The 12,884-nt window shown below is 38.3% G+C and overlaps 1 protein-coding gene across 20 annotated transcripts in view; it reads left to right on the forward strand.

The window, feature by feature from the left end:
* DLG2 (discs large MAGUK scaffold protein 2) overlaps positions 1-12,884 on the forward strand; it is a 2,332,068-nt gene that overhangs the window by 2,294,349 nt on the left and 24,835 nt on the right. For 9 of the 20 annotated variants that reach the window (XM_070783335.1, XM_070783344.1, XM_070783340.1 and 6 more), the window contains 2 exons: positions 2,819-2,918; positions 6,992-7,033. In XM_070783335.1, coding sequence (XP_070639436.1) covers positions 2,819-2,918; positions 6,992-7,033 — 142 coding nt within the window. Of the gene's footprint in view, positions 1-2,818; positions 2,919-3,751; positions 3,798-6,991; positions 7,034-12,884 lie in introns of all 20 variants that reach the window. The other 11 variants (XM_070783339.1, XM_070783356.1, XM_070783347.1 and 8 more) reach the window with 2 other exon arrangements.

A 12,884-nucleotide genomic window follows, 5' to 3' on the forward strand; every position in this document is an offset into this window, starting at 1 on the left:
TGTAACAGATTTTCCTTTTCTAAATTAAAAGAAAAAATAAACAGCAATGAAGAAAAGCTTATATAATGGTAAATATTACACATGTCCAATAAAATAAAGAATAGATTAGAGCATTATAAACTACATATAATCTCTTCTAGTTGAAATGTTTAACTAAGATCTTTAATATATGACTTTTAAATCTGTGCGTGTGAACTGAACTTGCGATTTGGTTCTGTGTCCATAAATTAAGGCAATGTGACCCCCAACAAATGATTCCATTGCCCTTTCTTTAACTCTAGTATGAAATGGCTTTGGGTAATAGACTGATATGTTAGAGAATTTTATTTTTGAGTAATTATTGTGCATTTTCTGTTCTTTTGAAAAGTGTGGTGCTAAATATTATGATGTCCCAATCAGATGACTCATGATACACAACATTTTCATACTCCGGAAATGTTAACACATTACAGTCCTTGCCTTGAAAATATAAAAGAATGAATCACAAACAACACATTTTCATTTTCCTTTGACCCTGTGAGACAATTTAAACAATGTGGTTTGCATGCAGCACCCTGTGGCCCTCAGAGGCCTCCACATTGTCCATTTATGTCTACATTTTAACCCCAGGCTTTACTCCTCTTGGCATTGTTTAGTATTTGCATGAAAATGTGTGTGTGTGTGTGTGTTTTTTCTTTGCATGACAAGTCATCCGTAATGTTGGAGTTAAATGTCTAACATACCTTGCAATATCACATGTCATTAATTCTTACATGATATTTTTTTCTTTTATTTTCAGTTACTGAAGTGTAAATATGCTTGAAATGTAAAAGTGGCATGAAACTGGAGTGATGCAAGAATATTTAATGTTCCTTTAAGAACTTACCATTTTTTAACTGGGAAAATTTGGGGGGCGTTCCCAGCCTTGTCTTTGGACACCAATCCCTCAATTACAAATTATGATAAAACTATTTCGAACACAAGTGCTGTCAGTAGAGTAATAAATTCTGAAATGATACTCTTTTTTTCCCATGAGAATGTTTTTCTAGTTCTTGAATATGAAGTATAAAATGTGTCCCCTAACTTCAGAATTTATTAGATATTTGATTTATTGGTTTCCTTAAAGCCTTCTTAATAGTACATAAAATTTAGCTCAACTGACTTTGGTGACATTTCCTAATAACTAAAAACGTAATGAGTTACTGAATGACAGCACCAATATTTCAGTGTTTTGCTGCTGCTGCTGCTAAGTCACTTCAGTCGTGTCCGACTCTGCGTGACCCCATAGACGGCAGCCCACCAGGCTCCCCCGATAGTGCTTTAATGTTTTCTAAATGAACATAACTATCAAAATGGATATTTGATATAGGAGTGCATGAATATACAAAGAAAATAAGTTATTTACAACATTTTGTCAAGCATCTAATTCATAAGAGCACATAACTGTTCCAGCCAATGGGCTGAAAAATACCGTTCTCTCCAAGTAGTCACCCTGCTGGCTCTGCATTTATTCCTGCCAGCTGCCATTGCTAAAATCATGTTAGATACCCCTTGTCAAATTACCTTCAGTCTTTGGCACATTAATACCTATGTAGTTACAAATCTTGTTTCTTGGAGAGAGAGAGAGAGACACTCAGAGCCAAATTAGTCAAATAAGCTGGCAAACATATTTTTAAATGATATGTGAATATAAAATTACCAAGATGTACATGGCTTCTAGAAATGACTGAGAACGTGTTTCCCAAAGAAGAACCACAGAAAGCATTTCCATAAGAGCAACAATGGGAATAAATGAAATTTTCTTAAGGAGTCTTTTCAGGCAAGCATCTGATATTCACTTGAAGAAAACAAGTTCTGATACGTGTATTCTGTTATGTCTATCTGTATTGCTTTAAATTCCACCTCATTTAAGATAACAGTGGTTTTCATTTTTAAGGCCAGTTCTTCCATTATTTTTTATCATATCAGAATATAGATAAGTGGCCATTATATCTCCCTTCCTTGAATGAATATCAGGTTACTGCCTCATTAGCAGCAATTGTGATAGGTTTTGGTTGATGGTGTCTTGACTGTCACCAGCGAGCTCCGTGTTATTGGCAACCGACTCAGCCTCTCTGTGCCTCTGGCTCCCTGCCTACGAAGGAGGGCTTGAAGCTGAATTATCTTTAAAATCTCTTTTGATTGAAAATATAATACTATAATTATCATCTATCTGTGTGAGAACTATAATTATCATATATCATAAATCCACACACATCTCTGAGGTTTTAATTAAATTCAAACTGAAGTAACTCAAATTCATGTTATCGAAAAAGATACCTAGACACTGGTGTGTCCGGTGTTTCTAATAGAGTCCTTTCTACCTGATGATGATGATGATGATCAGGATGACATTTGTGTATCACTTTGTGTTTACACTGCCTTATGTGAGTCTCACATCCTAAGAGCTGCTCTCGCGATCCTCACGATACAGATGAAGAAGACGCTGAGGTTCAGAGAGATTCACTTGCCCGTCTAAGGTGTTGAACTAGCAAGTTACAGAGCTGGACAGAGACTCTGGGTCTTCTACTTCCAATATAATACTCGTCTCCGCCATCATCATTTACCTGCAACCAGTCTTTTATTTAATTAGGAGATGGTTTTTCCAAAGTGTCATTATTCGGAATTTACACTCCTGGAAACTAAACTCTGCTTGAAGGGGCCCTCCCACACCCCTTTAGACTATCCACTTGCGTCACGACAGCTCTCTCTGCTTTTACAAACTAGTTGTTTTGTCAGCATGAGTGTGACAACAATTAGACGTCCCCTGTTTTTGCCCCATGCCTTTTCTCCTTCACAGTCATTCAATGACAAGCGTAAAAAGAGCTTCATCTTTTCACGAAAATTCCCATTCTACAAGAACAAGGAGCAGAGTGAGCAGGAAACCAGTGATCCTGAACGTAAGTAGATTCTCGAAGAGAATGTCACCTGCAACACAAGAGAAAAAAAAAAATCCTTCACGGGCAACACGCATGACGTAGGCTGCCCCACGCCACACGCCTAGGCAAACAAACACGGCAGGCAGGCAGGTCAGGGCTTACTACTGTGACCAGTGTTTGCCTGCAGTCTGGATCCCTCCCTGGACGGAGCTCTTTTTCCTACAGAATGCATTGGAAAGGGACCTGAGGAAGCGGGGGACTTGGCTTCCAAACAGCATTTTTTTATCTGTGACCAAGACTGTGTCTGGTTCACCTTTTCTATCATGCAACTCTCCAAGGGCTTGAGACAACTTCTTTTCTGGACAGAAACCTTAGATTCCATTGCCACATGTATTGTTTTGGAGTGCTAGCTAACTGGGAGTGATCAAATTCCCCTCTATCGGTTACTAGCATTTGTTCACTCTTTACCTCACAGTGAAGCTTATCTTGGGATAACTGAGCTTATTCTTATATTCAATCTAAGCATCAGCCGTGAATCTTGGAATGGATCCTTGGTCTCAGCGGTACGTTGCTGTGGCAATATTGACAGTGGGTTAAAAACGGCTCTTGTTGACTCTTTATCTTTTTCATGACAACCTTCTGCTTAAACCTTTCGAGTTGCAATGCGAATCCTCAAGTCTCAGCCCAGGGAGTTTGGGGTGAGATTTGTTTCCTAAGAAGAGAGCGAGGGATCCAGACTGCTCCAGCAACACGGTCTGTCATGGTAGTATCCGTTTCAACTCCACTGACTTCTTCCTTCCTCTTCCGTGGCTGTTCTCCCTCTCTCATTGCTCTCTCTGGGGACTTCCATGCAGGACATCCCCGGATTAGGTGACGACGGTTATGGAACAAAGACTCTGAGTAAGTTCCCAGGAATGGTCACTGTAACTTTTCTTTTCTTTTTCTTTCCTTTTGAGTTTGGCTTTTGTTCCTTTTCTCGAGGGCCTTTTCACTCCTAGCATGCACAAGATACGAGTTTTATTTGTTACCTAGCTGTGAATGCTCCTACCAAGTAATTTTCAACTGTTTTGTTCTGCATGTCAGCATTTAAAAACAAAGTGTCTCAGGCACTGTAACTTCCGTTGCAGTTCACACCTTCCCTTTCTGGCCGTGCGATGTGACCAACATGGTCCTGATGCCAGCCATGGCATCCTTGCTCTGTCGCCTAGTACCTCCCAGGGAGCAAGAAGCCATGTTGAAAGAAAGGGCGAGTTCAATGCTCTGGAACAGGAAAGCGGAAATGTATTTTATGTTCTCTCTTCTGGCTTTTCATGTAGACATATTTAATGACCTTGCCAAATTCCATAATTGGGTTATACTTTGCTATTAGTAAAGGAGCTACTTTATAGTCAAAAGGAACATGCATTCTCAAAAAGTAAATATTAAGCTATTTGATCTTCCATGAATAATTCCTTGCTATTAACTTTGACTGATTTTTTTTTCTGACTTGCAGTGATCCTGCTTGAAACGTTTGTATGATAAAGTTTTAGATATATATTAATATGTTTTTCTATCGGTGATTTATTACTGCATTGCATAACCAGATCTTCATTTTATAGCTTAGAGTGGAAATTAAAGTATATTAAACTAAAATTTTTCTAGTTATTAATGCCTTTATTCTGTGTCTCATTGCACTTAATAAAAATAACAATTCTGTGTTTTAATATACTATGATTTTTCTGTCTTTGACACTAACCCCATTGTGTAGGCACCAATGAAATAAGAACCATTTGTGTCTTTCGCAGCTGCATCACATGTTCATTTTTGTTTGTTTTGTTTTAATTTAACAGCTATGGGCAATATTTTTAGAAGCTGTTCATTTCATTGCTAAGAAACAAAATAACATTGAGCTGGACTTTGTTTTCAAGAGCTGGTTATATAACCCTGCGTAATGATACCCTTCATCCTTCAAATTGTTAATTTGGATTTTTTTTTAAGATATGTATATTTAGAAAATAAAATCTGATCAAGAATAACTGCTGATCTCCTTAAAGATGAAAACTTTATCTTTGAGTCTCTATACAGAATATGTCTTGAAATTTTTCTTGAATTGGTGGCTGAAATTCAAGTGTTGATTTCAACATTATCCAGTTAGCATCAAGTACCACCAGGGAGAATTTCTAAATTTTCTGTGGGGTTGGGTAGCATTTTAATATATTGTTAATAAATGAACATCTCTTGCTGTTGGAGAGTCGAAAGTATGTGATGCCTTTTTAAATCCAGAGTGATGCCCTTTTAAATCTGAAGGTTTATTTACTCTCCAAAATTGAATATATTACACTAAGTAAAGTTATCTGCCAGTTAACACTACTGGTGGCCATAATTTAGACTTTAGCTGGAACATATTTTTAATTTCTTTTCACCTGCAAAATAGAAAATTCTGTTAAATAATATCTTAACATTAAGAGAGATTGGTTGTTAAATAAACAGCCATATGGTTCTAAATTTTTCTAGTGTAGCTTCATTCTGAATTATTTTAAAAGTGAAAATCAAAAACAAAAAAAACTATCATCTTCAAATGAAGGATGCTTGAGATAATCATGCTCATGAAGATAAGCCATTGTTGGGTATGTGCTTTGACTTTTCAGTAACAAGACAGATTTGTACTGATTCATCACACTTACTTTCCTAGTGCCCCTTTGCACTTGTAACATGTGTACCTAAATTAATAATGCAGTTCTCATCAAACTCCCACACAAAAAGAAATGATTCCAGTCAATTTAACCCATGCTTTAATTTTCATTAGTTTCACGCTCTAAAATCAGTCCGTCCAGGATGCATTAACTAACTCAACTGTAGAAGTCCTTTCACAATCCACGTGTATCACATCACACAGTATACTTTAAAATATATGACAATTTTATTTGTCAATTATACCTTAATGATGCTAAAAAATGAAAATTAATCCATCCAACTGGCAAGAATCTATAATAGCAAATACATTTCAAAGCACTTTTTTTAACTGTTAGAGAATAACGTTATATATTCTTTTCCTTTTTTCTAAAGATTTTGCAACAGTTGTCCCTTTTTTAAAAGCTGAAGGTATTGCTAATGATCTTCACAGATCAAATAGTCGCGTATTCTTCATTCAGTTAGCCTGATAAACAAAGAAGTTGATAAATTGATGGATTTATCTTCTATAACTTAATAAATAGTACAGATAAATTATTTTGGAAATAAAAGCCCTAAATCTGGCACATAATCAGTACATCCCCCTGCTATGCTAGTTAAATTGTGTTTTGTGGAAAAAAATTTTGAAATATCACTGTATACTTGTACAGTCATTCAACCAGAGTTAAAAACATGCTTTGTGCCGGAACCTGTGCTTGGTATTAGACCATTTATCTTCTACCTGTTCTAATTCCTCCAGAACCTGAACCTATCCAGAGCTATCCAAGCAAAAATCTTAAAAACAAGGAAATATTGAACTGATTCATAAAACACTTTACAGTGACTCATTTCTTCCTCCAAGGTTTCCTACATACTCAATGAAGCAGGAAACTTCTTCAACAATCCCTTTCATCTTGTGAATTAGTTTAGGGAGTATTTAAATAGAAATAAAATGAAAGGGATTCCAGGGAGGGATCAACTGGAAATTTGAAATGCAATATTCCTGCAAAATGCGTAACAGCAAAATAAAGCAACAAAAAGCCTGTAAGAAACCAGTCCTTACCCACCAGAAGCTCCTGAAATTATAATCAGGAACATCCAGTTCAGACACGTTGACCTTTGTAATAAGAATCTGGAAAATCAGAGCTACACGAATGGGTCAAAGTATTTATAAAAAGAGAAGTGCTTAGATGAAAAGTATGCATTTTTTTATAATTAAAAATACTTTCCTATTTGCTAATAAAAATAGGACACAGCAATCAAGCAGTAGCTCCCCGGAAAATAAAGTTTTCATCTTCATCTTATCTGAATTTTCTTAATGCGTCTCCTCTGCAGCCTTACTTGCCTTTCGCTCACATTTCTAGTAGCCTTGCATGGTGTTTCTTTAAGTTCTGGCTGCTCTCCAATGCTTGGTATCTCTTTAATTTGCTGTGCTGTTCTTGCAGAACATGTTTCTTCTAATGCCAGCGATAGCGAAAGTAGCTACCGTAAGTTATTGCTTTGGTTTGTGATTCTTTTCTTTGCAACTGCCCCCTTGCCTGCGGTATTCATTTCAGATTTTTGCTGTTGTTTTTCAATTGCTGCCCTTTATCATCCTCATCCAAAGCAAATGGCTTGAAATGAAATCATCATTTGATGTGGAAAGATACAAAAGACACGAGAGCCGTGGGTGAACTAGTGTCATGTGTACAAGGTTGTGGAATTGCTAATAAATTATTCCAGCCTCAGCTGGCTGTGGCCTGGTGATGCAATTCTCCTACAGAAGGTGGGGGAAAAATTTTTTTTTGGATTTTGACATTCTGTCCTCCAAAATAATTTATACACCCTGCAGAAAGGTTGAAAAGTCATCATGGTTTTATTTTCCTTTTCATTTTGCCTTTTCCTTTCTGTGCCTGGCTCCCCTTTGCAAGAGAAAGCCTGATAAATTACAGTGTTCCTTTTAAATGAGTATGAACCTTGTATATCTCTTCTCTCCTTGATTAATATTTTGAGATAGATACTGTGTTATATCTAACTTTAAATTTTGATGGTTGGGAAGAGATGAAAAAGTTTCATCCTCTAATGTTGAAGGAACTCGCATTTTCTTTAAAAGTGAACAATCTTGGATGAGAAAGCTTAACTGAAAAGGTAGGTAACTATTTAAAAATTATTTCTGATTTTTGTTTGGTCACCTCAAGCCATTTGCTGAGTGATAAAAGAATATTCACCAAATGCCAATCACATCCTTTTTTCTGTTCTGGTGGTTTCTTACCACATACAGGTTTTTGGTGACTAAAATAAGTACATTTATTGCTCTTATTCTTGCAATTTCGATATTTACTTTGTACTCAGTGAAATGGGTTACTCAAAAAGCAACTACTGATATTAGAAAATTGCAGGCCCAATACTTATGACCCTCAGCTACCAAGACAGATATCAGTTGGAGGTTTTTGGTTTTGGTTTGGGGTTGTTTTGTTTTGTTTTGTTTTTGGTCTTTTTGCTTGTATTAATTGAAGATAAGCATAGAAGAACAGAATAACTTTTATTTTTGTTTTTTCCACTACAGCATGGTAATTTATAAAACCATGCCCCTTTTTGAGGTGGAGTGCCAAATAGTGTTCTCGAAGTGTGACAAGTTCAATTTGGATCTTGAGAAAGGCTCTAAATAATCAAATTGGTGGGGAAATAGGTGGGGAAAGGGTACAAGAGAGGAAGGATGACAGATGGAGGGAGTAGGGGCCAGAGGAGGCCCCTCTGGCAGATGAAGCATGCCACAGAATGAAATGAATAAAAGTTGCAATGAGATACCTTTGATCAACCAAATATTAGAACCCCCTCGTTTGCTTCCTCAATGGAATGATAAGTCCTGTTGATGAATTAAAGCTTTCTTGGTTTTAACACGATCTTTAACATCTTCACAGTCTTCCTACTCTTATACTTTTATGATTATCCAAATTGGGAAAATATTTGCCTCTCCCATATCTTCATTTGGTTCTAAAACAAAGAAACCTGGCTGGTTAAGAAGTGACCAAAGGCTGTCTTTCCTGTGCCTGAGTTACCGACAATTCAGTATTAGGAAAATATAACTTATTTGTTGACTTTCATGGAGACCCTTGGCCCTAATTTCTTGGATGTTCAGTTTTCAGTTTTTACGTGTTGTGCTTCCATCCTGTAGAAACAGAGAAATGGAAAACATCAAATTTTGTTCTTGCAATCCCTTTTATGGAACATATACTTTCCACAAAAGTATACTTTTATGGAACTACCTTTTCCTTCAGAAATCTGTGTTTAGAATATTTCAGAGGCCTTCCTCTTCTTCAGAGATGAGCATGTTCTTTCCAGAATCATTGTTATAAAAATTGCAACAAGGCTTTCAGCTGTTTGACAAGTTTTTGATTGCAGTGCTCCAAGTTGACATCAATAATTCTTCTCACTCTCAAATAGTAGGTGCACATAAAGGTTTATTGAGTGAATAAAGGAAACACTTGCAAACAGCTTAAATTATCTATGAGAAGAGAGAAGAGTTGGAACTGTACTATTACTAGAGAAAATGTAGAGTCTAATAGTCTGTATTAACTTGAATCTCCTCTGAGGGTACAGAAAGCTAGCCATTCAAATTGCTTTCTTTACAAATGAAAAAAGGTAAGAGCCTTGTCATAGCTTAGTGAAAGTGAATTCGCTCAGTCGTGTCCAACTCTTTGCTACCCTGTGGACTGTAGCCCCCAGGCTCCTCCGTCCATGGGATTCTCCAGGCAAGAATACTGGAGTGGGTTGCCATTTCCTTGTCCAGGAGATCTTCCCAACCCAGGGATCGAACCCAGATCTCCCACATTGCAGGCAGATGCTTTTAACCTCTGAGCCACCAGAGGAGAAAAAAATGGATATTTCTTTTTCCAGGATAGAAATATGAGGAATTACAGAGGACTATTTCTTAGTTCATTCAGCACCCGCTCTATGTCATGCTCTCTCAGGCACCTTAAGACTCAATGTAAGTCTCAGTGAACTCTGGAACTCAGCACAGGTAAAGAGGGAGAGCAATCAATACGTTAAGAAAGCATAAAGTACGGCCGTTTCTAGCATAAAAGTCTGGCCCGAGAATAGTGGGGCTTCAGAGATAATTTCAGAGGAGGGGACTTTGAGCTGAGCTTTGCAAAGATGAGGCAATTGCTAGCTAAGTAAAGTTGAAGAAGAAACTCACCAGGAAAGGCATTGGCATAACTAAAAACACAAAGGCTTGGAACAGACACAGTTTTTCCAGAAAGTACAGTTTCAAATCAAACCAGGCTGGATTTTTCTATTGAATTCCTGGCTGTTGCTATAATTATGACTTTTATATTTTATGAATAGCAATGTAGACAAATAAAATAACACCTCTTTTCACTCATTTTCATTTTTTTTTTTTTTTAACTCTTAGAACCATGTCTGCTCAGGACAAAATGGCTAAAAAAATAGTCAGTGGTTAGAAAGACTGGCAGGCTTCCCAGGTGGCACTAGTGGTAGGAGACATAAGAGATGGGGGTTCAATCCCTGGGTCAAGAAGATCCCCTGGAGGAGGGCATGGCAACCCACTCCAGTATTCTTGCCTGGAGAACCCCTATGGACAGAGGAGCCTGGTGGGCTACATACAGTCCACAGGGTCACAAGGAGTGAGGCACGACTGAAACAACACCCACACACAGAAAGACGGGCCCAGGCCGGGGTGTTACATTCTGGAGTTACAGACTGTGCCAGCCTTACTCGAAAGCCTCAAATATTTCTGAGACACGTATACATGCACATGAATTTACACCAACCTCAATTTCTAATAACTAGCTCAGACCTTTGATGCACCGTCTCAAGAATTATAACATATTTTTTCCCAAAGTCCAGCTGTACTGAGCACTAGCTACAGTGCAGTTTAACAGTGTACATTGTCTAATTATGCACAATGCTATCTCATAACTACCGTAACTGTGGGCTAATTCCAGATTTCTGTCAACAAAGCAATGTAACCAAGTGCAGGTTTGTGCTTGTTTTGTATCATACCCTTGAACTGCCCTTATATGTGATGGCAATAAAGATCAATTAGCCATAATGGAGACCTTGCACATCTCTACAAGCTGAAGACCTGCCTTCCTTAAAGCCCAGTAGAGCTCTTATGTTATTATGGGTATGGGAGAGCTGATGATTATCCTCCTAACCCATTGGTGCTCAGAAGTTAAATAGGATTTTCAAACCAAGGATCTTAAAAAATGAGCTGAGTGAAACTGAGATGCTGAAATGAAGAGATCTCAGACTTTCCCTCTGGAATCAGTCGGAATGGTGCCCATATTCTCCTTTTTCCACTCTTCTCAAGTATTGGCCTTATATTTCCTCAAGTTCTTACAAAGCAATTTTATTACATATAGTATCTCATTTGATTTCTGCAACAAAATTATGAAATACACCTTATATTTATACCCCGTTAACTGATGAAGAAGCTGAAGTTCCAAAGAGCTACGTTTCACTAATACCATGTCCCTGCAAGTCCAATCAAGATATTTTAATTCTGAAACTTAGACATTTTCACTATTCCCTATGTTTTGTAATCCAAGCTTCTTCACGTTTTAGCTTTTCACATTTCACATTTCAACCATGCCACCTATCAAATTAATTGGCTGTCCCTGGTGGTTCAGCAGTAAAGAATCCGCCTGCCAATGCAGGAGTTTGATTGGGTTTGATCCCTGGGTTGGGAAGATCCCTGGAGGAGGAAATGGCAACCAGCTCCAATATTCTTGCCTGGGAAATCCCATGGACAGAGGAGCCTGGCAGGCTCCAGTCCATGGGAGTGCAGAGTCAGAAACGACTTAGTGGCTAAACAACAACAATCAATACAAGCAGCAATATTTACATAACATTAACTATGAACTAAGCCTGATTTTAAGGACTCTATATATAGTAACAGATTTAATCTGAAGATCCTTTGAAGACACTGAATCAGTAATTCACTACGTGACCTTGAAGAAATCACTGAACATTTTTGAACCTTAGTTCTCTCCAATGTAAATGACTAGCTTGTATTAGAAAAGAGATACAGGAAACAGATTTTAATCAAGACTGCCCTTTAATTGCTTCCTGAGGAACTATACTGAAAAGTGTTGAGACCAAGTGAGGCTCAGCAGTAATTCAGGCAATGATCACTGTGATGCGTGTCAAGGGTCCGTAAGGGAGAGTGAAGTCATGTTCCAGACTCTCCATCCATAATCCACGTTAACTCCAAACCCTTTCTTAGCACTAACATTCTGTGATTCTAGGAAGCTAGTTTATTCTTTGTAATTATCCAGTGCAGGCCCTAAACACTAAATTTAGACCACTGAATGCCCTGCCACTGGTCTTCACTTCCCTCGTCTCTCTTTTCTAGTTTGGAAAAGAGTTCTAAAGAAAAACACCTTGTTTTTCCTTATCATGAGAGCATATGAGGGCCTTACTCCGAACCCCTCTTACTGTGACTTGCTTCCAGTTTAAAGACAGTGTTTTCTGGAGGTTGTAACAACAGGCTCTGCGCAGTCTCTGCCGGCGCAGGCGGCCACCCCCAGCTCTGTGCCACGCGCCCCTTCCAGCCGAGCAGTTTCCAAAACAAGACCAAGTAATTGTTTGTACCCTTGTGTCAGCTGTTTCTAAGTGCCGACACCTCCTGAGCAAAAAACAGAAAAACTACTAAGGATGACTATTTTTTGGAGATGACACAGCAGCATTAAAAAAAAAAAGAGTTAGGGTTTGCAAATGGAGCATCTTATGGCCTGTCGGTAACTCTGACCAGGTTCAGCTCCCTTCTCTGCCACCCACCATTTTTGTTCACCTGTGAGTTCTACGTCTACATCCCAGCCCCCACAGAGAATTCTGCACCTCTGACCTTTTTGAGACTGTGCTGTATACTCAGCGAGGAGTCAGAAAAGATGTGGTTTTTAATCTTGACTCTACTACTTACTGAGGAAACAGGCCCTGTCTCCGAGCCTCAGCTTCTTCATCTGTAAAGTGCAGATCATCAGAACACCTACCTGAAAAGAAATGGCTGTGAGAAATACGAAGCAATGGCTGCAAAAGCCTTTTATAGCCTGTAAAGCGCTATGCAGACATGAATTATCTTTCCTTCATTGCTGTGACTTTTTTTTCTCCCCCTTGTAATCTCCTTCCCATTACCCCTTGGGCTTTTCATTCTTGAAAGTGAAAATTGGTTTCAGGCGCTGAGTTCACAGCTATTGTATAATACCAGCTGCCACAGCACCCCTGTGGGCTTCCTTACGTGGTCCCGGTTGTCACACAGTCGTTAGAATTGGGATGGGTGTTGACTTCAGGGACGCTTGTCGTCTCTGCCGTCTGCCAGTCTTACTGCTCAGAACA

This window comes from Bos indicus, chromosome 29, assembly GCF_029378745.1.
Source record: "Bos indicus isolate NIAB-ARS_2022 breed Sahiwal x Tharparkar chromosome 29, NIAB-ARS_B.indTharparkar_mat_pri_1.0, whole genome shotgun sequence".
Classification (NCBI taxonomy): Eukaryota; Metazoa; Chordata; class Mammalia; order Artiodactyla; family Bovidae; genus Bos; species Bos indicus.